Raw genomic sequence first — 26,391 nt, 5'->3', positions numbered from 1 at the left:
TAAAACCTTTTTTAAATCGAAACAAGACTGGGTGATTCTTCTATAATCAAGATTTGTACATTTCATTTCTTCTACATGAATGGCTCTCAAGTAGTCCCATACCTTTGAATTCAATCCAACACAAAATGAAACACTGTCAATGTTCTAGCTTATGCCTATTTGGTTATTATTATTATTATTATTAGTTTCAATTTTATAATTCACGTCAAAAGAAATTACAAATCATTTTAAAACAATATAAGTAACTTGATTTAAATAGACACTCCGAAAATAGTCCCAAAAATATATTGCATATTCTACCTTAAGAAATAGCCATAATAAAATATCTCATGTTTGCAGAAGAAATTTAAAAACAGAATTTTTTTTTTTTTTTTTTTTTTTTTTTTACGAACATGGGATCAAAAAATTAATTCCATTTTAACCACAACATTATTGTTCTTACTACTATATCTATTGTTATTTTGAAGAAGACCTGCTGAGCAAGGTATATTCGCAGCAAAATCTGTGCCAGTGATACAGTGGAACAAAACAGCTTCTGGGTATTTTATACACATTGAACATACACTTATATATAATATATATAATAATGCTGGAAAGCCATCTAAGCTACCTTACAGAAGAAATTCTGGTCCCACTGTACAACAGTTCAACATGTCATCATCTATGAGCATGGATATGGTTTATGTTTAAAGCATTAATAATGCAAATGAAAAGCGGTCCTAATTTTAAGCGTCTCAAACACTGAAAACAACTTTTCAGATAAACTAGCGATCTAAAAAAAGAGTGCTAATTATTACAAATTTTTGTTCAAAAGCTTAGAGGTCACTACTGGTACTATATATAATAAGAGATTTATCTATAAGCACATAAGTCTGATTCGACCAACACAATTAATCAGATTCACATAGTCATTAGAAATCAGGTTTAGATGACGAAATCTATGCAGACAGTCAAAAGCCAAAAAGACAGAGCTGTAGAAATGACAGAAATGCCATGTATTATGGATGTTTGCACTGATGAAAAGGAAAAATGTAAATAATGTATTAATGTTAAAAAAAAAAAAAAAGATTAAAATGATTTATTTATATAATTAATGAACAATCTAATAATCACTGACCCTGCTTTCTCCATGTTCATATGATTCCTGTTATAAATACACATACCTGGTGAGGATTTGTTTCACTTTTTTTTGTTGCCATTTTTCTGCTCAATGAATGAAAGCATTTTTAGCCTTACACACTTTTCAGTAGGCTTGTGCAATATAATGATATTATCATCCCACCTCAATGTTACATGCCCACAATATCCAAGCATATTATAATATATTGTATTATTCTATATTATATGTTATTACATTACAAGGTGTAACACAATTTGCATAGGTGCTCTCTAAAGACATGCTATATGCATAGCTGTACGCTAGTGTTAGATAGTAAAAGGTTAATGTTTAAATTCACTGCATCGTGGGTATTACAATGCAAGACGGTATAAAGTATTACAGATTTAGTTTGTGTATTTTACTTTAGTTTTTGTCTGTGCAAGTAAAACTGGAATATACTGCCACACTCGTATTCTGATATAATATGGAAATGACTCCAAAGTGGCAGAAGTTTGATGTGAAAACAGAAAACCTCTCTCAGAAAACAGAGGTTCCCAGGAGCACAAATGTTGACACTATGAGATTTCTCTCCAAAAAACTGAAAGATTGTGTGAATCTGCACTGAATTTCTATCATCAACAGCACACAAGTGCACTGTATATTTGACTATATAATATTCTATATTTACTAAAGATGCCATTAGAAAGGTTTTGACTGGAAAAAGAAACCAAATGGGTTTTTTTTATATTTTGGCAAAAAGAGTAAAAAAGTGCTGTTATGGTATTTTTTTTAAACTCTATACTATGATTTAATGCAGAATCGCTTAAAGATCCACCGTCTACCTGAGTTTTTGTGAGTGCTGTAATGTTTCTGATTGTACAGCAATTTTATGACAATACAACAAAGATTGTATTATTGCGAATCCCCTATTCTACTTCAATCCAAACTCATTTTGTCTCTATTTAATCTATTGTTAAATATAAAAACGCTATCGGGGATAATTCGATATCACACAAGCCTACCGTTCAGCGGATGGTTTTTGATTTATTTTGCTATTTGCTTTGTTTAGTTATGTGTAGTGTGAATGCAAACCAAAACAAATTACAAGAGAAACCTACATTGTCAATTTCAAACATGATTCAATGAAGGTTGTCACATTTTTTGTTAACAAGCCGACAGAGTCAAAGAGAACTGCAAAAATACTGTGCCTTTCCTTTTGTTACAATTATCTAACTGTTTATTCTTTTATTCTTCTATGAATAAGAATGTTCTGTAAAGACTTCCTTTCTGTGCACTTCTTTTGCTGACCAAATCGCTACCACGTAGAGAGTTGACAGAATAAAAAAGGTAGACCGAAATGAAAATAACAGCAGAGGAAAAAAGAAAATGGTTTAGTGCAATTTAAACAGGGTGACTAGAAGCAAGGGAAATAATTGATCAAATAAATTATGGGCAAATAATTATACTTGTCAAATAAATTAATTATAAGTATTAATTATCTTGCACGCAATACATGATTAAACATCTTTAGTTAAAAAATGTGTGTCAGCTTCTCCTACCTGTGAAATTATAGGGCACAGATTCTGGGGGCTTAGTTAATGAAAACAGAGATTAGCTAAATTGACCTTTGGTTTTAGTTCAGGAGTTAAATTCTTCAAGGTTTCGGTCAAAACTAGCTGCCAACTGAGTGACCTACGTGTTACAAAGCAAGCCGAGAAAAGAACAAAAAAGACAAACATTACAGAGTCACCTGCATGCAACACAGCAAAATAAGAAAACGAAAAAGACACACATCTGCTCTTTCAGACATTTCATCAGTAGACTGAAGAGACACATGCTCATTTTTTTTGCTACACTTAAGGGAAAAAAAAAAAAAAAAAGAAAACAAGCATTTGCTTTAACACTAGAAAGAAAATGTGTCTTTTCACCCAAATAGCCAGACTCTCATTAAAATGAGTGCTATATCATCTTAAAAACTTGCATACGATTTAAAAAAAAAACTCCAGTGTAGAAGACAAATCACCGAAGAGAAACATAAACCCCTTCCAATTCTTAATGGAAAGATAAATAAAAAACTGTTTCTAAACAGTTTTTTCTAAAGGCAATTCTTATGTAATTGAAACAAAACAAAAAACTAAATAAAGCTGTCATTTCAAAACTCTTCTATAGCACTCGTTTTACATGATGCCACTCTGGGAATGTGAAGACGAGTTAAAAATAAATCCAAAGAGCCCCAGATCTCCCTGAGGTCTACCCTCCTGAGCGAATAATAAGAAAAAAACAGATCATTTATGTTTTTGACCATAAATCAAGATTTTCTGAACAAAAAGGCCAGTAGGTTGCACAGGGATCTTATTAGTATGAAGGCTTTTCATCATTAGTGAGGTGCAGGTGTGCGTGTGTGTGTGTGTACGCACTGCACGCAGGCTTGCACCTTTACTGCAGGTTCTTTAGTATGCGGCCATAACGGAAGTCGTAGACGTGGCGGCATAAGTAAACCAGTTCGGGATCAACGTCATCGGGCACAAGTCGGTGAGTGGGGACAGCACTGTCGGAGGGCCGGGGCACCATGGGGACGCTGTCAGGCACCCCCTCTGAGCGGCGCTTTACCAAGGCACAAAATCTAGAACATAATGACAGAAAACATTATCACTAACAGTCTAATATTCTTTCAGGCTTCAAGTGGAGATCCTCTAATAATGCCTTGGATTAAGGCTTTAGAAAATAGTAAAATATCTTACCTACAGTACTGTGCTAAAGGTAAAACATAGCATCTGTCCTCAATACAGGCCACGCTGTTTTCGTCTTGATGCCGAGAGGCGAATATTTCATTCTGGAACAATCCAAAAAAACAGTCACACCAGTGTCAAAAGTTCCACTGTGACCAAAATATGGAACTCTTCCAAAGTCTTTCTGCCTAAAATTGTGTGCTTTACTGCAAAACCATTGCTTAATTTTCGATTATACAACACAATTCCAATAAATAAAGTTGGGACACTGTGTAAAATGCAAATTAAAAACAGTATGCAATGATTTGTAAATCTCAAAAACCCGTATTTTATTCACAAAAGAAGATTTAAAACATATAAAACATATAAAATGTAGTTGTTTTTATGTCTGCAACACAGCTCAAAAAACAAGAAGGTGGGACGTTGCAACAAAAGTCTGGAAAAAAGGTACAGTGGAACCTCGCTTAACGAATAATTCGCATAACGAGCAAAATAATTTGTAAAAAAAATGGCTCCCTTAACGAGCGACATTTCGCATAAGTCCCCTCTTTACGTCACTCGCTTGTGCGGCGCGACTTTACGGGCTACATCAGTCTGTGTTTAACACTCGTTCCGCTAGCATGTTGATCACACATTGTTCCAAACTTGTGTTCAGACATTATTCGGATTTTTTCTGTGCAAAGTTTAATAACCCTTGCAAAAATGTCCCCAAAGAAAAAGTCACAAGAAGACAAATGCTGAAAGCATGGTTAATTAGGGTAATTGACAACAGGTCAGTAAAATGATGGAGCATAAATAGTGTATCATAAAGAGGCAGAGTCTTTTAAAAGTAAAGATGTGCAGAGCTTTACCACTCTGTGAAAGGTAAACATGGCCCTGTCCCAACTTTTTTTAGACATGTTGCAGCCATCAAATTAAAGATTACCCTATTTTTCCCTAAAATGGTATATATTCTCAGTTTAAACATTTGATGATTTTGTTTTATTGTAAATCAAATATGGACTTATGCATAAGTCCATATTCTATTTATAAGTCAAAAATCATTGCATTCTGTTTTTTATTTATATTTTACACAGTGTCTTTTTTTTATTAGGGTTGTAATAGTTTGCAATCCCTTAAACAATACAATATGTTTGGATACAAACAAGACATTTATTGTGTTAAGTTTCATTGACATTTCTTCATACAAGTAAGAAACTTTTGTCGAAAAAAGTGTTACAACGTTTGTGTTTGATTCTAAATCAATTGCATTTTAGATTTCTCCCTTTCTGATATAAAAAGTCCATGATTTGCTTTGATGTTTACCCACATTCTTTCTGAAAATGTGTATTCTAACTGTTCAAACCAGATAATTGCTAATAGACCAGATACCACCTGAGGGACTCATGACAAAGTATAAACTACTGCATTTAGTCATTTCCAAATCATTTATATTTTTGTGGGATAATTTCATTTTAACTAATTTGAATGTAGGGATAATGAGTACCAAATTTGCTTTGATTTTAGGTGGTGGTGTTGGTGGTGGGAGTAAAGGTGGTGGTGAGGGGGTGCAAACTTCTATATAGTTCCTTGAAAACAACTACTTTAAGTGTAAATAGTTAGTAATTAGTTTAACTGCAATACAAATCTGAATGCAAAAGAATTTTGGCTAAGGGTGTTTTTACTACGCAGTAAAAAGGAAACATTAGTAAGCTGCCCCTCAGAGCTGTCTGGGATAAGTGAATGTCTCACCTCACAGTGCATGCTGGGATCTCTGCCACCCTGTGTGTGTTCTGGTCGATAGTACCAAAACAGGCTCATCATCAGCTCTCCTGAATGATATGTTTGGAGTGACACAGTTGTCAAATTTACACATTAAAAAAAATATAAAGGAGACACAAACTAAGCAAAAGAAAAAAAATCCTCAAACAAATTTGCTGCTGGTATTTCATATACAGTTTTACCACATACTTGAATAAACTAGGGCTGTCAATCGATTAAAGTATCTAAGCGCGATTAATTGCACGATTGTCATGAGTTAACTCGTGCTCAATCGCACATTTATATCTGTTCTAAATGCCCCTTAAATTAATACTTTTAAATTTTTAATACTTTAATCAACATTGTCATAGACAAATATAGATGCTTTCTATGTATCACTTGTATGTTTATTATTAGTGAAACATAATTAATCAGGTCACCAAACGGAACTTATGCTCTATTTCCACACGGACGATTTTAATTGCCGGATGTGTGGATAATGGCGTTCTCCACACACATTGTGGTTCCTGCGGACAATTATTATTGACGCACCACCCGATAAACTCTGAAGCGCTATGGAAGGGTATTAGAGAAGACAAAAAAAATGGAGTAACAGGAAGAAAAAAATAAAGGGCGAAGAGAAGATTCCGACTTTATTTCTCGCAATTATGACTTTATTTCTCATTAAATAAATGTATTAAATAAAGTCATTACTGGTGCATCCACCTGTAACCATGTTGTGGGCCTAAAGTTTGAAGCTGTTGGTATATCAACGAGGCTCCCCTGCTTTATCTGTCTTGTTCCTTCTCTTCCAGAGCTGATTGTTAGACAGAGTTCTCTCCAGGGTTCGGGGGCTTAGTTCAATACCATGCGATTCTATTGATTTTAGCCGATTTCATTTTGAATGTGTAAAGCTTTCTGGCACTACAGAGGGAGAGACGCTGCCCAACTGGCAAAAAAAAAGTCTAATTTATGAGAAATATAGTCGGAATTGCGAGAAATAAAGTCGGAATTAGACAAATCTTTTTTTTTTTTTGTGGTGGAAACGGGCTTCCATATGATTCCGGCCAAAGAAAACGATAGAGAATTCCAAAGTTTGGGATAAAAAAAAATAAAAAATGAAAAAATGAAAAGATTTGCGTTTACTTTTTTTATATAGTAATCTGAAATGTATTTTTACTTTATGTTTAATTATATATTTGTATTTGCATTTTGATGTAATATGCCAATTAAATGCACTTAATAGCTTTAGTTTTCACAGATATTCTTCTAGGCAATTTTAGCAATAAAATGTAAATTTTTCTATATAGGAAACAAATGACTTTTTCATTTTAAGAGACATGCCTTATTTTCTCTTGTATATTTAAAGAAAAAGTACTTCTTATCCGATGACTCGTTTAATTGATGGAATAATCGGTAGATTACACAATTACTAGAATAATCGATAGCTACAGCCTTAGTGTATTTTTTTTAAATATATATCTAAATATATATATAAAGGACATCATGAATAAACGGTGTTGCGTTAAAGGTTTTAAATTTGGCTCTTTTATATGTATTTATTTATAGTTTTAATACAAATAGTCAAACAGAAATGCACGCTGCATTAATCGCGCATTAATAAAATTTGTGGCGATCAAATGAATTTGCATTGGAAGAATTTTTTAAACATTCCACCCCGAGATGTTTTAGAATAAGCTCATCCACAAAAATGTTAAATATTAGTAGTAATTATGTGGTTTAATCAGAATTTCCGTTGAATTAATGTTAATCATAGTCTTAATTTAATCAGTCTAGGAGAGTCAGCAAGCCATCAAGGACCATCTCATTACCAAAAGGTGTCCGAGACCATGATTATCATTGAAACAGTACCCTTGCCCGACCTGCTGGTTGGCACCAGCAAAAATGTAAATACCGGTGATTACCACCTGCTGACCTCCATCTCGATAGTAGTATCACCCAGACATGTTCACCTTTACTCATTTCCTGATCCTAATGTACATTTAAAGGCTAAATCTTCATTACGATCTTCGTTGTCCTCATCATTATTAACACGTTAATTTTGACAGCCCTCGATTAAACATTTAATGTATAAACGAGCCACTCGTAATAAAAACTACTAAGTATTAAATAATATTAAGTAAAACTTAATGGCATTAAAAATGAGTTACAAGCCTAAAAACACAGCCACATGTGTAAATTCATAAACACACATATGAAGGAATCCACATGCATTAAGGAGCCTGAATAAGCAACATTCACTATTCGACTACTAAGAACATGAATCATAAATATCAAGCAGAGCTGAAGAATGGAGTCTTCTGCTACAGTTAATGTTTTGTAACAAAACAAAAACTGCTAAACAGGAACATATTTATCAGGAAGCATCGTTTCTATCTTATATCATATGTCTAGAGGCATAATTGAACTTTCTTTGCAAACTGCCTGCAAATATTTGTATTTAAAAGAATGAAAGCACTTAATCATAGTTTTCAAACGTTTTCTCACCTGTTTTAGGGTCATCCCACAAAGCTGATATCTTGGCAACATAAGGTAAGGATTTCTTTCGTGGTCCGGAGCGCAAAAGCACTGTGTCTCTGACCCGAATCACCTCTCCATCTCGCTCTACACCTTCATAACACTTTCGAAGTGCCGTCATGTCCTCCCCCTGCAAAACAATGCACTTTCAATGGCAAAGCTCTTGTTGGACAAACCACTAAAAAACCAGAGAAACAAAACTCACCGCAATAAAGACCTCTTTCTCTGTGGGTTCTCCAAAAGGGCGCCAACCATTTGTGGTGCGATGGCGATGTACTTTTTTCTGCTGTTTGGCACTTGCTAGGCTGGGCACTGGCTGTTTCTGAGACAGTTTTGTTGGTCTTGCACCAATAGAGCCATTTGATGGTTTGGTCTTTTGAGGGCATTCTCTTGGCCCCCGAAGTCTGACCCCTGTCTGTCTTTTGTCTGCAAAAGTGGATAGAAGATGTGGCAGAACTGTGGAGGATGGGCTTAGCCTAGGCAATGGGCAGCCAGAAAGGGGCAGGGCTGGTGGAACAAGCAGAGAGGAACTTTGATCCCCTTGAGGTGAAGTGTAGCCTTCTGCACAACCAAAATGCAGTAGTTACATTATTGGTATGATTAGTAATTTACCAACAATAACCTAAAAACATTACAAAGAGTACATAAATAAGGAAATTCTGGCATCCATTTATTAAACACATTCAGTTGTAATGCTAAACAAGTCATGCTGTTCTGTGATCTCCCCTTATACATTTTTCAGCAGTAAATTGCCCTTTACAACACTGGCATTTATAACCTAAATATATTCTATCAAATGTTTAACTTCAGTGTTTTGAAAAGTACACACAATAAGTGTTTTTTATGAGGCCGAACCAAAAAAACACTTTTAAGGTGCTACACGAAATGTTTTTTTTCCTCATAGAAAATAACGTCATAACTGAGTAAGAACTTTCAGGAAATTAAAAAAAATATATACCCCACAAATCCTTACAACTAAAAACTAAAAGGGATGACTCAAAAGATAATGCCAAAGAACCCCAAAATGATTCCGCCACAACAATAAAGTTTTCCTTAAATATTACCTGTTTTGATTTGATGGCTACAGTTGGAAAAGCCTGCGCCATACGAGCACGCCCTGCTGGTGACAGGCTGCATAGTGCTGAAAGTGTAATTGCCAACTCTGCAGCCCTCATTGCAGCATGAAGAGTGCACTGAACTGCAAAAGGCAGGGTGTGAGATTCCTGAGGTGTGGGAGACAGAGGAGGACAGCAGCGTTGATGCAGGGACCCTGTTGGGACACATGGAGCTGTGTGCACAAGGTAGTGGCTGCGTACTTAGACAAACTGAACGAGGCCTGTGGTTTGCAAAGTGAACATAGTAACTAGAGTAGCAGGGGTCTGCACACAGGCAAGGATGGGCACTGAGGGTGAGGGCTGGGTGGGCCAGTGCAGACGGGGCAACCAGACATTCGTGCTTCACTGAGGCCACAGGGTGCTCGTCTGTCTCACTACAGGACTTCTGGCTCAGATACAGTGCCAAACTGTGACAGTATTCCATTGAACCTTCTGCAGAACAGCAGTAGCAAGGACCAAGCTCAGTTTCCACCTGCTCTTCTTTTACCACTTTAATGGGATATCCCATCATGCCATGAGAATGATACCCTGGTTTGGCTAAGCAGTGATAGTCAGCAGGTCCATTCCACTTCAGTTTAGACTCACTTCCCTGGATCTTACTTGCTGCACCACCCCCCTGAGGTAAAGTCTGCTTGAGTCTTTGCTTTTTAGGCTGTTGCACCCGGGATTTAGAGCACGTGTTCGGCTTCCCTGCAGCACATATACCTTTACTGTCTGCCTTTACTCGCTGCTTACATCCTGTAGAGGAGCTTGTAAGCTTCAGCAAAGCAGCAGCATTGAGACCGGCAAGGCGTCTAGGAGTAGGAGTGTACAGACTCAAATCGTTGTCGTCTTTTTCTTCTGACCTGCTTTTCTTGGCCTTCTTGTGGTTTTGGCACATTTCAGTCATGTGGGCTTGAGCAGCAGTTTTAGACAGGGAGCACATTTTTGCATTATCTGTTTCATTTAATACAGGTGTCGTCTCCTGGTGATGTTTCTTAAGGAGTTTGCTTAGGGGTACATCTGCTTTCTCCAGCAGCACGCTGTTGACAGCTTCGGCATTAAGAGAGGCCAGTCTGCGTTTACGTGGCTCCTGAGCTACAATTGTGTTAGTATTTGCTTCATATTTAATTTTAGGTGGTATATGTGATAATTTATTGGTGTTTATGAGCTTTTGGTTGGTTTTGCTTCTCTTTTTCTGCTGACTTCTTTTTGAAATTGCATTTGGCTTTTCCTCGTGTAATTCACCGTCCTGTTCAAAGGCCTTCTCCTCCAGGCGGGTAAGCAGGACATGGCAACTTATGTCCTCGGGTTTTGATTTCTTACTTCTCTGTCGTAGTGGGTAAAGCTTCCGCTTATATTCTTCCCTCAATTTCTTGGATAATTTTGCTTTCCCTTTTATGGCCACAACCTTCAAAGTCCCACCCTTCTTTAACTTGGCTCCTGTCTTACATCCTTCATAGAACCATCCTTCCATGGGTTGTTTCTTTTGCTTGCCTCTACAGGTTGTATGTTTTAGTGCCTTGGCCTCCTTCAGAAAATGATCAGTCCAAGCTTTACCCATGGTTTTACCATGGGGACAACCATCTACATGGTTACAGTCCTTGCCACAGCTCTGGCTGAGGAAGACCGTTTTCTGAGCTTGGCTCATTACATGCTTTCCAAGAGAATCTAAATGGGTCAGAAATATAAACGTTATTTTAGATATATAAATCAAGCTGTAACAAGCCACATAAAGTATTCAGGGTATTTTCACTGTGGCCATGCTCAACACCCGATATGTGTTCACACTAAAGGGTGTACTCAGACTGAGATCCCACAGAACCCACCAAAAAGGCACAAAAGCAGGCGAGATTTACTCTCATGTAGGCAAGGAAAGGTCATGTTGATTAACATTGCTGAAATCTGTATGTTGTGGGGTCCTTTAGTGGCACATTTCTGCACTCATTTTCAGTAAATGCTTGTTCCTGGGTAGAGTCACTGTGTTTAAAACTGCTTATTGTTTAAAAATAGTTTATACATTTTGCGAAACAGATCGCTCGAAGTTACGTTTATTGGAAAATACTGTATATCTGTCTATATCAGTAAATCTGTTTAAGAATTAAGAACAAAATCATATACAAAATGTAATAAAAGAACAAGAATTTATAAAGATTGCTTATTCAAATCCTAAAACAGGATTTCATAAAATTATTTGCAAAAACCTGTAAAACACAATTGCTAAATACAGCTGCTAAGTACTATATTTAGTTATTTGGCTCTTCCCACTGCATATTTGGATGGTTTATAACTATCCAGGCTTTACCATGCTCTTACAACACAAGGCCACACTGTAATCATAGCATTTCATAGGAATTCTCCATTCAAAGGATAATTGTGACACTTGGACTGCAGGCAGTTACTCAAGTAAGCACCTGAATGGATAATAATAAATAATATATGCATTTAAAAATGAACCTCAACATTCTGCATATAATAAAATTTTTACAATATGTTTTAAATAACACATTAAAATTACAATTAAAGAGGACAGCATTGCATTAAAAAAAGACAGAAGAATTATTATTAGTTTAGCAGCCAGAATGTCAAAGCATATTAAACACATTTTTAGGGTTTTTTAGATAATTGTGCTCTGGATTGTCATTGATCTACTTCCCCAAAATAACTTATTTACTGGTAGTGAAAAGTCTGCAAAGAAATCCTGCAATATGCATTATTGCATACTGCATATATTAAATATTCAGTTTAATATGAACCAGAAATGAAATAATAAAAAGACATGATCTGTTTGTTCAGGTCTCCGACTTTACATGTCTTATGACTGCTAATTATAAGATTATGATTAAGAGGAAAAGTAAAAACACCCACATAAGCGAAATCCCACTCCTACTTTTTAAAATGATAGTCCTTCTGAATCCATTCTTTCACTTACATACATTTTAGAGATAAATATTCTATCCATAATTAAAAAGCCAACAAGACTTTTCTTGTGTTCTTCCACAATATATTTTATTTTTTGAGGGCTGTTCTTCAGATACCACTGGCTCTTGGATTTAGCCTTGTTGTTGAGCCTGACTGAGGCATAGCAAGTTCTAAATTGATCTGTGACTGTTTTAGGTCAATAAACACCTTGATGGGGTCTATTTGGATAAATTAACTAGAATGTGTCGATGGCAATGCAAATATTTGAGCTTGTTTATATAACAAACTACTGACTAACAATTTACTGTTTAGATATTTAGGGCACGTAATAATAGATTAATGTAAAACCCTTATTTAACAAACATTCATTTAACTTTTAAATAAGAGAATGTAATTACACAACTAAATAACAAACTATTAATTAATATGTAGTAGATACCAAATATAAAAATGTTAATATAGTGATACAATATACAGATGTTAAAGTTGTAGTTAAAATGTTTAGGGTAATGCCTCAAGTATTATAATAATGAAAACTCCAAAAAGTTATTCCGATACCTTTTAATTTTATTTATTTAATTTTTTTTACTTTTTTTTGCTTCTTCAGTCATTGAGATATAAATTTGAAGCTGGACAACTGACCTTACATTAGTATTAAATATATTCTTTTAAACAGAAGAGATAAACTTATATGGACTGATTTATACATTCAAAAGTTATATTTGTAGCCTATTTAATTCTGTTAAGATGCTTTGGAACAATGTCATTTGTTAAAAGCGTTTAATTGCGTTCATTACTGTTTTAATGACTTCACATTTCAAAGAACCTAGAAGTACAAAACAAGCCCAAATCATCACCCTTACACCACCTCATAACCCTTACCAGATTATTATTATTACCCTTTACCTATTATTAAATAAATTAACTATTAAGCAACAGTTACATCTCAGAGATTAAGTTTTTTTAAATCTTGGAATGATGTAGACGTACACCTGAGTGCTCCAGAACACCAATATGGAAAATGTTCTTGATCAATAACTAATCCTGAGAATTTCATATTTAACACCCAGTTGCTAATTACTTTGACTGTGAAACTAGAAATGATGTACTTATATTTCCCCCCAACTGTTTTTTTAATGTTGGATTACATTTTGCCAAAAATGACAGTTTTTGTTGAATTTATTTGTCACCAGGGGTTTCTTTTTTCTTTTTGTTTCTTTGTTTAAAGACGTTAGGGAAGATCAATTAACTGTTATCTTAAAATAATATTAATAATAAACACAAACATAATTAATGAAGGGTGGCCTTTTTATTTCCAGCACTGTAACTGCATTGTACCTACCTTTAAATGTAAAGCTTTCAATATACATTAACAGTAAAGTAAAAAAAATATATATTTTTTTAAATGTCCAGCCCTGAAATGTGCTCCGCTCCCACTCTTCACCTTTGTTCTTTTAGTGTTTCTGTGAGCAGAAGTAAACAACTATTATTACCAACTATCAATTAGATTGTAACTGTTGGTTGAGGGAAAATGGCAAGGCTCTGGCAGTGGTGCTCAGTGGTTAAGGCTTTGCGCTGCTCTGACTGAATTGCACTAAACTTTGTACATTAAAATGTTGGTTCTGTGTAAAGCATTCATCGTGAAGTCTCACTCTTTCATTGTATTCTCTCCTGATTGCAAATATATTTTGTAAAATAGCATTTGCAGAAAAAAACAAAGTAAAAATTCAATTCAGTTTAATTTGTATAGCGCTTTTAACAATGGACATTGTCCCCAATCGGCTTCACAGAGTTAAATAGATTATATGGTGTGAACTTGTGTGTTAGTGTCTAGAAATTGATCCCTTATCGGGTTATCCCCGAGCAAGCCGGTGGCGACAGTGGCAAGGAAAAACATTCCCTGAGATGGTATGAGGAAGAAACTTTGAGAGGAACCAGGCTGAAAAGGGAACAATTCTTCCAAAAAATCAAATGCACTTTGCCTGCCAACAGAAGGGCTTTCAAAATGACAAAGTGTCCTATAAAATAAACAAAAATCCAAATGTACTTTGTCATAGAAATTTCCAAAGTCAGCAAAACCAGAATATCAGTTTCACAATTAATATTTCACACTGTATCACTACATACAGACGATATAAATCACTGACTACCAATGCATACATCGGGTGAAATTAGATAGTTGTGCTGTTCCGATAATAATAATAATAATAATAATAATAATAATAATAATAATAATAATAATAATAATAATGAAGGCCTGTGCATATTGAATAACTGTCCTGTCCCGTTCCTGCAGACTTCACACTGCATTTAAACTCCTCTAATCTCTTGCCAGATTGCGGGCTGTAAAAAAAATCGTCAGAAGTAAAAAAAAACGGAGTTTAATGAAGTGTAAATTGTCAAGTGTCTGGCTTTTCCGCCTACTGGGCTCATGCATGCATTAAATAAGCTTTCATATAATGATTTCGAGCCGCCACAGCAATCGCCGTGTTACAATCCATCATCATCATTAGCGGAGCAAAAGCCGCGCTATTGCACCTGACCCGTGTGAGCTCGCGCTCGGCGTTAATGAGGCCGATCGCGCGCGCGAGCTTCCGACACGCAGCGCAGCGCGCGCGCGAACTTCGGAGCAAAAGAAAAAAGGGGAAAAAAATTATAAAAAAAAAATAATAAACCCACACGCTGAAGCAGAGCCCCACGCGGCGCCTCGACGTCTTGCGATCATTTTGGTTTGTTTTCTCCCTGAATGCCACCATTAGCTCGGCTCTAATGATACATTTTTGCAAACTAAAGTTGAAACCAATGGTGGAGGAGGAAGAGGAGGACGGCGTTTGCGCTGCGTCGCGCGCTGACACACGGTTCTCTTGACGTCAGCCTCCATCAGGAGGAGAAATAAAATAGCAGCCGCGATGTTCCTCGGTGCAAACCGAGCTGATCAGTGCACCGCGGTCCAGCATGGCCAAAGAAACACGCCTTATACCGAGGGGGGGGAGCACAATAACACCAGCACGCAGCCAAATCCGCCCTGCTCGCGCTGTTACACCGAAACAGAAAACCAATTCGTCCCGAGAAGGGTCGCGTGCAGTTCACGAAAAGAAAAAAAGCAACACACAGATACGAATGGTTTCAAGTCGAGTTTTGCCACGAACGTCATACTCACAGGTACAGACACGATCCCGCTGAACGCTGATGTGTATATTAGGTTAAGATTTGTGTTTAAAAGGCCAGGCAGAGGGCTGATGTGTCGGAGGGACGCTATGCTGGCTTGCCCGCTGTCCTCTTCCTGCTTCGGCACGAGCGAGAGCTGCTCGCAACTTCAGCCGCACCAATGACAGCGGAGGCGCGCGCAGCCTGACACTTTCAGCATCCAATCAGGAGCGGCGCCAGCTGTTGTTTCCAAGCTAGAACTATTTGTAAATAATGCACAACATATAACATCATGAGTTTGGAGATCGTCCAGGAAAGGGTCGGATCTGAATGTTTAAACATCCCAGGAATTCTCAGGAGATTGAAATAAATGAATACATTTCTTGATTGATTGCTTAATTACCTCATAATGTCTTTATTTCTGAGTTTTAAAGCTCTAAAACTCTAAACTCAAGCATACCAACTAAAAATATGTACTTCCAGTTTTTACAGTCTTCCCGTTTATCACTTTTTAACACATAATAGCACTCAAACCTGTTCAAGTCCCAGTAGGTTATACAGTCACACACCTCCATTGAATAAAAATCAATATTAAAATACACTATAGGCAAAAGAAATTGGCCCTAAATGGATGCCAAGTATGAAGCTTTAACAAATCTCTAGAAAATTAGTAAAAAAATGATATAAATGCTCTGCGGAGGTTTGCCAGTGCTGCCATTTACTTTGGCTGCAGTGTTTGGGGGAAATGAAAGAAACAGGGAAATTCACTTGTATAGTTTTCCTTTATACAACAATTTTTAATGGAAAATGACACACACACACACACACACACACACACACACACACACACACACACACACACACACACACACACACACACAATGTCTCCGGGTGTAAACAAGATTCAGAAGATATCTTGATATTGTGCCATTTTGGGCTTGGACCTTTTCAGTCTGCTCATTTACATATTCTGAATCTTAAATATCACATTATTGTCAAACACTATGAACCACACTATTGTAATTTAAATACAATCCTGTCCCAGATAGTCCTGGCTACGTTTCTAGTCATAACCACACCTAACACTCCACCACACCTAAACAGCAACATAGGACACACCGTGTTTATCAGAGGCTATGCTTTTGCTTTTCTCATGGCAAGCTACACAACGATTGTCAATCAGACTATTGTTTATAGAGCAGAAAAATTTGCCAATGCATTTGTTATGATTTCAATTGGCTTAAATGGGCTTACTATATATTTATGGCCTGCCAATATTTGAATGAAAAATATATAAATATTGTGAAACACACTATGGAGTACAGTCCAGGTCATGGACATCTGAGTCAGCAAAATATGTTTTTGGCAACATTCTCTTTCTGAAACTTTTCTTGAAAGATCTGAATCTGACTTATGATGCGTGTTATGCTACTTGTCTAAGGGAGTATACACACATTCAGCCCTCAACAAAAGAAGGGGTGTAACTTCACCTTAATGCTATGAAGTAGTAAGCATGGTGTACAATTACTGATTTATTTTATTATTATTTTTATTTACAATAACGCCATTAAACTACAGATAATTAAGGCAGCTATGGTTCAGCGGTTAATGCCTTAGGCCGGAGTTTAGCAGGCTGTGAGTAAGCTGTCACTCTCGGCACCTGTGATCTTGATTTATGCAGCTCTATCAAAAATTACTTTGGATAAAAACTCTAACTGAGTGAAATGTACGGTAAACCAATGTATTCTATTTAGAAAAGCACGCAAAACATATCCTTCAAATTATTGAAAAAAAAAAAAGTTGAATTCAGGCACATTCAGGCACATTTATCTTTACAACACGGTCTTCTCCATATGTTCATACTGACACCCTGCAAGAGGTACAAGTTACAATATAGATTTTCCCTAGCATTGACAGTTGTCATTTGACAGTTTTTCAATATGGCTGTTTTCTCATATAAAATAAAAAACCATGGCCGGTAAACTAAAAAGGACACGGAAACAAGCACTTTTGGCATTTTTGCTTAAAAAAGCATAAATTGGAGTTTAATAATTCTCCCAACTGTGCAGGCAGGAGCTGTTGCAATCACAAAAACTGCCGGATGGTGGATTTTTAAGTGATTCTGCAGTAATACACAGAACACACAACAGCACATTTTAACATAATCCAGGGGTTTCACATACGAGGGGGTTTGATTGGCTCGATTTAAATATGGGGTGTGAAAAAGAACACAGGGAATCATAATTTGTTTTTATAAATGAATATTTAAAATATCAAAGCAGGATGTTGTGTGCTGATATTTTAAAATGTTACTGGGAGTCTTATTCAGATAAGACACACTTTTTTATACTTTTTTTTTTTTTTCTGTTCACTATCCTGACATGCAGCACTATAGCTCAATTATAGAAATTGAGAAATTCTCCTGCCACGGCTAAACAAACTAATGATCAAATCTAATACCTATGTACTAGACTTTTATTGAGCATTAACACTTACTGGTTTTCCTATTAAAATTAATGTTTGAATTGTAAAAGCCTTTAATTTAGGCCTCCAGTCTAAATTTTGTATGCAACCAGCCAGAAGATTTTGAACACAGGAAGCAGGGCGATCAGCAGTATTTCAGATTAGACATACACGCTAATGACGAACATAGAGCGACTTGGGTGATGCTAGGCGAGAAATCATTGCCAGAGTAGTGATAAGAACTGTCATCTCTCATCATTGAGTCAACACAAATAGTAATTTTTTTTCCTAACACAAAGTGCCTATTTAATGTATAAATGTTCAATAAAACATAATTCTGTCATGAGTAACTCATTATATAAGGCATTGCATTTTTTGTAACAAATCTCTTACAATTATTAGAAAACCAGCAATGTGTTCTGAAGTGCTTCTTTACTTTCAATAAACTAAAATTTAAAGGACATTCCAGTTCATATGTTATTACAATAACAGGTCTCCTTCCTGATGCACTATATTATATATCAGATATAAGAAAACAGCAGTGCAGTGAGAGCTTCATGCTGCCAAAGAGAGGCAAACACATTACCATTCCCACTAGAACTGGCTCTGATGTGTTTGGCTGTGGCTAATAAATCAAATATTCATAAGATTTGCTTTGAATGATGATTGTATGTATATTATCAAAATATAAGGAATGCAGATTACTTTGGCAAAAAGAGTCAGTGGATGCAGAGCCTGTCTCAGAAACACTGAATATAAGGTGGAGGAATTCATCATGGATGTGGCGGCAGCCAGATACCATGGATATTCATAAACTCACACTACTAGCTGGCTCCTGACTTGGAGTTGGTTAGATGAGTTTGCAAGGTAAAAAAGCAGGTAACAAAAAAAAAAAAAAAAAAACAGGTCACCTTAGATAAGCATTCTGTATGAGGCCAATTAAATATTCATAATGGAAGTTCAATGTATACTGTATAAAACATGGTGTGTAAATATAAGCGGATATGAACACTTGACTATCACACTCATGTGTTTGATGAATATTCCAAAACTATGAGCATTGACATTGAGTAGTAATGGCTAATTGTGCTCTTTTTGTGCATATAATAAACAATAAGTAAACAACCACACAAACTGCATCCTTTGCTTCTATATAACAACTGCCACTGTTCTGGGAACACTGCTAGATTTTGGCATGTGGCAGTAGGATTAGCCCATTTAGTCAAAAGAAAGACAAGCAATTTTGGGCATGATTACATATAGGTGTAATGATCAGGTGTCCATATAATTTTACTTGGGTTGAATAGATGGGTGGTTTTGGGGGCAGTTGAACTGTTGATGTGTTGTCCGTCCTCCCTGCATTGATTCCTTGTTAAGTGGGGGGGGTGTCCTGTGAATGGACCACTCTGGATAAGGTCATCTGCTAAATGCCATCAACATAAGGGTAAATGTAAATGTGAAAGTTCCTGAGTATAGGGGCCCAGGGCCCAGGGCCCACATGCTAAAGAATCAAGCATGTAAGAGCAGACATCAGCTGATTTTCCTCCTGCTTCAGATGCAAAGTTGTCTATGTGATTAAATGACTCATTGTAGGATGGTGGTCCAAAACGTTTGTTTTACCAAATATGACAAAATATTATACACTTCCAACTTAACAATAGACCATGTTCTCAGAAAATAAAGAAGGAGGCGATCAACAGTGCCGTAGCTTTAAGCACATGTTTTTTTAAACAATCAGACTTTGAGCTGTTTTGTTCTGTTCTGTTCTGTTCTGTTCTGTTCTGTTCTGTTCTGTTCTGTTCTGTTCTGTTCTCTGTTGATGACACCAGGGCCATCTAGCAGGCAAACAATAATGTCAGCATTTTCCCATCCATCATTATATGTTCAGAGAGCACAATGCTCAGAGCTGTAGACTCAATAGCTGTTTTTCTTTCTACAATAGCTGATGGAGGAGAAGAAACTGATTAAACAGATATAAGTACAATGCCATTTTTAAGACTGACTTTTCAAGAAAAGCTTAGTGAGAATAGGTCAGACAAAGCAGTTCAGAAAAGTTTATATAGCATTAATAGCTTTGTGTTTTTCTTTCTTGTAGTATTTGCACAAAAACACACAGTTTGCCTTAATTTTAAATACCCCCCAAAAAACGTATTGCATGAGGTTTCCGTGGTCAAAAACTGTCATTTTATGAGGTTATTCTAAATACTTCTGCTAGAGATGATTAATGTGGCACAGCTGTGACTGAAGTGAAAGGAGACTTGTTGAATTATTTTCATTGGGTTTCTCGCTTTAGTAATGGTACGCATGCACGCTGCACGAGATAACTTTCTCTTATGCAGCACTCCATTAGCATTTCTGTCAAGTTGATAGTTTCTATACTCGTGGTATCGCAATCATGTTATCGAGAGGTGGATTGATTCATGTAAAACACCACCGAAGGCCTAGGACTAAAAGTACTTGCTTCCTTTAATTAAACTACAATTGAAAGAAAAGTCCAGTCCATCTGTTAAGATAACAGTCCCTAATACACAATATTATACATCATTTATTATCAATCAGTAGAATGATTGGTTGGAGGATGGTGGTCCGAAAAGTTTATTCTACAAAACATTACAAAACATTGCACAGCTCCAACTTGCTTAAACAATAGATGGTGTTCTCAGAGCATAAATAGATTTTATGAGTCAGCACGCAGGCGCCCACTGATGTCTGACCAGCAATGACGTCACCAGAGACCTATTGCATGGTAAATACATTTCCACATGCACCATTACAGGTTTGGGCAGAGGCACTCAGGACCGCATACAAACATTGCCCAATTTCTGCTCCATACTTTCGAAGCTTCAGATACGTGTGTCGAGGTAGACGGGTGTTTTCTTTTACACCACGCGCCCCCTCCCCTGCGCCCTGCGCGTGCCGTGTGCACACACACGCGTTATGCGCGCGTGCTATCGTGAAACGTGTGGCACGTGTGTTTTTAAAGCACGAATGGAAACATTTACACAGTCATTGTAAACAACGAAACCACAAGCGCAAAAATTCTTGTCTGGAACTCATATGCAGTGGGCTGCAAAGCCCCTTTTCCACCGATCAGCTGTCACATTCCCACTTTCCCCATACACACGCTGACACATGACATATAGAGCACGAGCCTTAAATAATCCGACAGATTACTAGGTATATTTCAAGCATCTGAAATCCAATATAAATAAACTAAATGCATGCATTAAAAAAAAAAAAAACTCTTACAGATGAGATAATTGAAATGATCGAAGTAAGTAGTTTGTGTAATAAAAGCGGGGGGGGGGGGGGGGGGGAATATGTGTCTACAAATGCGTTTTAATAGACTATTGCTGTACCCCAGTCTAACACACTTGCGTTGGTGTGTGCAATGTGTTCAGGCGTCTTCCGCTCTGCCCCCGTTAAAGCCTCCAAATACTCAACAGCCCTCTCAAGAACATCCCTGATCAGAGGTGAAACACAAATACTTGTACACATTAAAACATTTTTCAAGATGAGCTAGAGACTAGTGATCATAGGTTCTGCAGAAGTCAAGATCAGTAGATCCAACCCATGGCAGCTTAGAAGATCAGCAGTAGTTCTCGTTCTCTTACCTCCCAGCCGTGGCTAAAGACTGAAGAAGAGCAGCAGATCACACTGATCCTGGAGAGTATTTATCCTGCAAACTGTATAATACGCTTTAAAGGTCTTTCCTGGCGCTGGAAACCCGACGCATTTTTCAGCCTACTATTTTTCATAACCGCATCACCCCGAAGCCGATGTCCGATCACATGTTCCTTAAAGGGACACGACTGGGTTTGCGGGAGGGGGAAAAAACATAACAAATGATCATACGTGTGTCTTCTCAAGTTCTAAAGATCAACCACGGTATACTGTAGAACGCAATTTCCAAATGACCTAAACAACTCACACCGCCCAGAGGACACAGTTCCTATGTTCAACACCCAGACACTCCGTGATCACGTGGTTCCAATCTAAAGCCTTGACACAAGTTCATAAAATGTAATAAAAATCTGTTACTCTTAACTAGTTCAGTTCGACCACGATTGGTGAAAATGCTCTTGGCAGGTGTAATTACTTAGTGCAGCTCATCTCATCTCATATTTTCTAATATAAAGGTCAAACATAAACCAGGGTTGACATGCTGCATAATCCTAATAACCATAATCACACAGAAGTCAGGCTGGTGGTTTTGAAAAATGAAGTTCATTTCCCAGGAGCTCTTTTCTACGTTTCCGATTGGCTTTTAGTCTCTTTTACTTCATCCTATAACAACACCTACATATAAGTTAGAGATTTTATTCATAATAGGTCGTTTCTGTTTTAAAACCTTTACACCATTCTTTCAAACTGTCTTCCTGTGCTGTATTGAACATTACATGTGTGTGGATACTTTCTTGGAAATAAAGTGTTCTCTTATTGGGTACTTAATGGGTATAATTACAGGTTTTCACCTTTCAAAAATGCGTTCTTCTTGGAATCCAGGGAAGAAGAAACACCAAGGTTCTCTTTTAAACATTAAAGGGGTTTAAGCTTGGCCTGATTGGTTAGAAGGTTCCAAAAACACATACCAGGCTGGTTTTTGAGCTTCCTTACTGTTTAACCAAAAAATATATATATATTTTTCTCTCCAGCATTTAAAAGGCGGCAAAGAAATATACCTGGTGGCTGGATTTAAATGAGCTCTCAGCTAAAAATATTTTCTAAAAGTATAAGGTTTGTGGAAGATTGAAAAAAAGACTTCTGATGATCCATGGAAGCATATTTTAGTGTTTAGAAATAGTTTTAGTAATCCTGGTCAGGGTTAACAAAGCAATGTGGATACAGGTTGAATTTTAGACACACAATTAAACCAGGAACCCTGGAGGTGTGGGGCAGCTCGATTTATTGTTTTTTTTTTCTAAAAGTTCACTGGCATTAAAAGATGCTGACTTTAGGACCATCCCAAAAATGCTGGAATCATTCTCAAAAATTGCTCTGGGCTGTTTCGCAAAAATAATCGTAACCAGTATCATGTTAATACCATGTCAATGTCATTCCTGTGTTGAGTATAGAACATAGAAAAGTGGTCCCTTTTAATTGATTCCCTGGAGAAAAAAAAAACTCTACAAATACACATTCATTGCAAAGAGTGGCATTTGAAGACTGTAAAAAGCTCAGCATCTTCTAAAGCAAGATTACTGGAGATTTCAGAACCATTTCTGCTTTTTTTTCTTTCAAATTTTCCATATACCATAAATATTGCATTGTTTACTTTGCACTTATCTTTGGTGTCAGCAAAACTGTAAGTCTTTCATTAAATTCTTGCAAACAAGTACTTTTTTCCATCTGCCACTTATCCTAACCCAATGCAGAATGTGGATTTTTTTTTTCATGACAATGTTGTATTTAATGATGGAGTACAGCAGGCAACAGCACCTCTCTTTTATATTATTTGTTTTGTCTAGGGCAGCTATGAAAGCCTTATAACACTATGCATTATAACACCATGCATCTAGGTTTTGAGATGTTTATGTAAGCAACTCATAAAACAGAGCCTCCACTTGTTTAAAGGCTATGGTAATGAAAAGCCTGTCGATGATAAGCTTTAAGATTTCAAATCCGTGAGCTAGCAGTTGAGCACCAACAACCCACCATTTTAGAGCTAAGCAGGTTTATTTCAAGTCCAAGTAACCAGCATTATTTGGAATATTTTACAAGGTGGCATTTGGAGAAAGAAAGTGTCACAATTTACCATCTATAATAATCCTATGACATTGTACCTTAGTATGCATGGCAAAATTACTTCTTACAAGTTAAGACTAAAAGGTTTGGCATTGAAACATGTAAGCACACACAATACATTCAGGCAGGAAATTCATTTATTTTATTATTTTTTATTAAAGGACGAGAAAGATGAGAAAGGGCAAAATATTGTTATTACAATTAATATAACGGTTATTAACTTCAGGGAAAATAATCAATATTTTGATAAAGACTGATTATTTAATATCACAAATAATCCTTTACATTTTTATTCATCTTTAGTAAGTAATTTAACATAGTCAGGTTTGTGGTGGATCTGAAGCCATTTTTATGAACAATGGTTATAAGGCAGAAATACACCATTAATGAAACACAAGTTTATAAAAAGGTACTATGCACACACAGACATGTGTGTATATGTATATATATATATATATATATATATATATATATATATATATATATATATATATATATATATATATACACACACACACACACACACACACACACACACTTATGCAACCAAGAAAATTGACAGTTATGAATTCACCGAAAAAAAAGACATCATGCTTGTTTACAATCAATCAAACAAACAAACAAACATATAAACAAAATAAGCTAAAAAATAATTAACATGCAATATTGTGCATAAGAAAAAAAACTAATAAAATCAGTCAAAGGCATGTGTGTGTGTGTCAGTTTGTTTGTATATATATATATATATATATATATATATATATATATATATATATATATATATATATATATATATATATATATATATATATATATATAGTATCTTACAAAATTGAGTACATCAATTGAAAGTGTCAGAACTGTGTCCAAAGTGTGAATATTTTATGTGAGCACCATTTATTTTATTTTGCACTGCCTTAATCCTTCTGGGCATGGAATTTACCAGAGCCTCATAGGTTGTTGATGGGATCCTCTTCCACTCCTCCATAATGACATCACGAAGTTGCTGAATGTTAGACAGATGGCACTTCTCCACCTTCTGCTTAAGGATGCCCTACAGTTGCTCAATAGAGTTCAGCTCTGGAGACATACTTGGCCACTCCATCACCTATACCTTCAGCTTCCTCAGAAAGGCAGTTACCATCTTGTGTTGGAAAACTGCCGTTCGGCCCAGTTTCTGTTCAGTATATATTCTGCTTCAGAATGTCACAGTACATGTTGGAATCCATGTTTCCCTCAATGGACCACAGCTCCCCAGTACCAGCAGTACTTAAGCAGCCCCAGACCATGATGCAACCACCACCATGCTTGACTGTAGGCAAGAAACAATTTTTTTGGCACTCCCCACCAGGGCGTCGCCACACATGCTGGACACCACCTGAGCAATCTATTTTTTGTCTCCTCAGACCACAGGACATGGTTCCAGTAATTCATGCTCTTAGATAGGTTATCTTGATAAAACTGTTTGCAAGCTTTCTTGTGAGCCAGCTTCAGAAGAGGCTTCCTTCTGGGAGGACAGCTATGCAAACCAACTTGTTTCAAGTCAAGTCAAGTTTATTTCTATTGCGCTTTTCACAACAGACATTGTTTCAATGCAGCTTTACAGATTTAAACAGAGTTAAGTGAATGGTGTGCATTTATTCCTGATGAGCAGCCATGGTGACTGTGGCAAGGAAAAACTCCCTTAGATGTTATGAGGAAGAAACCTTGAGAGGAACCAAACTCAAAAGGGAACCGATCCCCATTTGGGTGACATCAAGAGTGAGATTATCAATCTTTTAACAATACAGAACACTGGTTGTTGAAGTGTGTGACGTATGGCCTGAGCACTGACTAGCGACCTTCCGCTTCTGCAACCTTTAAAGCAATGCTGGCAGCACTCATGCATCTGTTTTTTGAAGCAGCTTCTGCACCTGGCGAACAACACAAGGACTAAACTTCTTTGATGGACCTTTGCGAGGCCTGATCCGAGTGGAACCCATCTTGGAAAACCTCTGTATGACTCTGGCCACTGTACAGTAACTCAGTATCAGGGTGTTACCGATCTTCTTATTGCCGAGACCATCTTTGTGGAGAGCAGCAATTTCAATTCTCAAATCTTCAGAGAGTTCTTTGCTATGAGGTGCCATGTTGAACATGAGATAATTGTACTCAAAGCACCAAATTGTAACTGCTCTAATGCAAGATAAAAAAATTTGTATGGTCCTGTCAAGCAAACAAAAACATGAACATGACAAATAGGACGTGTCTCTTTGCATGGTTACATGACGTAAAGCTGTAAGTCATAACTCACTTTTTTGCTGGCAATAATGGCTTTTTATTTTGACAATAATGGCTGTATGTTCAGTTACTTTTAGAGGACAGTAAATCTGCACTGCTATACAAGCTGCACATTGACTACTTAAATATATCCAAGTTTTATTTATATAGTGTTGCCCCTTATATATATATATATATACATACATATGCAATATACTATCTAAATTTTCCTTGATATTGGACTAAAATACCTAAAAACAACTAATTTGTTATTAAATAACTTTACTGTAATGTAAGTGTAATAGCAGAATGTTTAAATAATACATTACAATTGTCGCATTTTCTCCTTATACTTGCCAGTTTCTATTTTGGAACCTGTAGGGAGGGTTATTCTTTCAAGAAATGCTTCATGCTGAAGAAGTTATGTCCTGTACCGTAGATATAAGGGATGATACCTGTATAAAACGTTGTAATGAAGAACTCCAGCTCTGACCAAGCAGGAAAGTCATATGGGCTAAACGCCAAGTGAAGAATCAAATACAAAATGCAGTCCACTTGGAAGAGGGACATTGCAGCTAGGATTCCAATGGTGCTCCGATGGAACAGATCATGCTCGTGATGGTGGTCAACTGTGGCACGTGGCTCTGACTCATGA

General features: G+C 36.6%; 1 protein-coding gene across 2 annotated transcripts; it reads right to left on the bottom strand.

Moving 5' to 3' along the window:
- Window positions 1-800: 800 nt before the first annotated feature.
- On the bottom strand, window positions 801-21,488 carry LOC310737555 (bromo adjacent homology domain-containing 1 protein). Of its 2 annotated transcripts, none has more exons than XM_083561906.1 (7): window positions 21,347-21,488; window positions 9,171-10,871; window positions 8,312-8,667; window positions 8,077-8,236; window positions 5,560-5,639; window positions 3,841-3,932; window positions 801-3,722 (listed from the first exon to the last, which is right to left on the bottom strand). In XM_083561906.1, exons 2-7 carry the CDS (start codon window positions 10,849-10,851, stop codon window positions 3,536-3,538), a joined length of 2,556 nt encoding a protein of 851 aa, XP_083418032.1. In that variant the 5' UTR covers window positions 10,852-10,871; window positions 21,347-21,488; the 3' UTR covers window positions 801-3,535. The 2 variants fall into 2 exon arrangements, with proteins under 2 accessions (XP_083418032.1, XP_083418031.1); XM_083561905.1 differs by lacking the exon at window positions 21,347-21,488 and adding an exon at window positions 15,283-15,427.
- Window positions 21,489-26,391: the final 4,903 nt, after the last annotated feature.

The sequence above is a fragment of the Silurus aristotelis genome (genome assembly GCF_946808225.1).
Source record: "Silurus aristotelis genome assembly, chromosome: 15".
Classification (NCBI taxonomy): domain Eukaryota; kingdom Metazoa; phylum Chordata; class Actinopteri; order Siluriformes; family Siluridae; genus Silurus; species Silurus aristotelis.
Note: the sequence above shows the minus strand (reverse complement) of the source record. Positions and strands in the feature narration are given on the sequence as shown.

Bases quoted from the DNA above. Each gene is read 5' to 3' on its own strand.
- LOC310737555 (XM_083561906.1), bottom strand. From the start codon at position 10,851: ATGAGCCAAGCTCAGAAAACGGTCTTCCTCAGCCAGAGCTGTGGCAAG. The intron at 8,237-8,311 runs GTGAGTTTTGTT...ATTGTTTTGCAG, and splicing joins AGAAAGAGGTCTTTATTGCG to GGGGAGGACATGACGGCACT. The intron at 5,640-8,076 runs GTGAGAAAACGT...CATATCATTCAG, and splicing joins GTGGGATGACCCTAAAACAG to GAGAGCTGATGATGAGCCTG.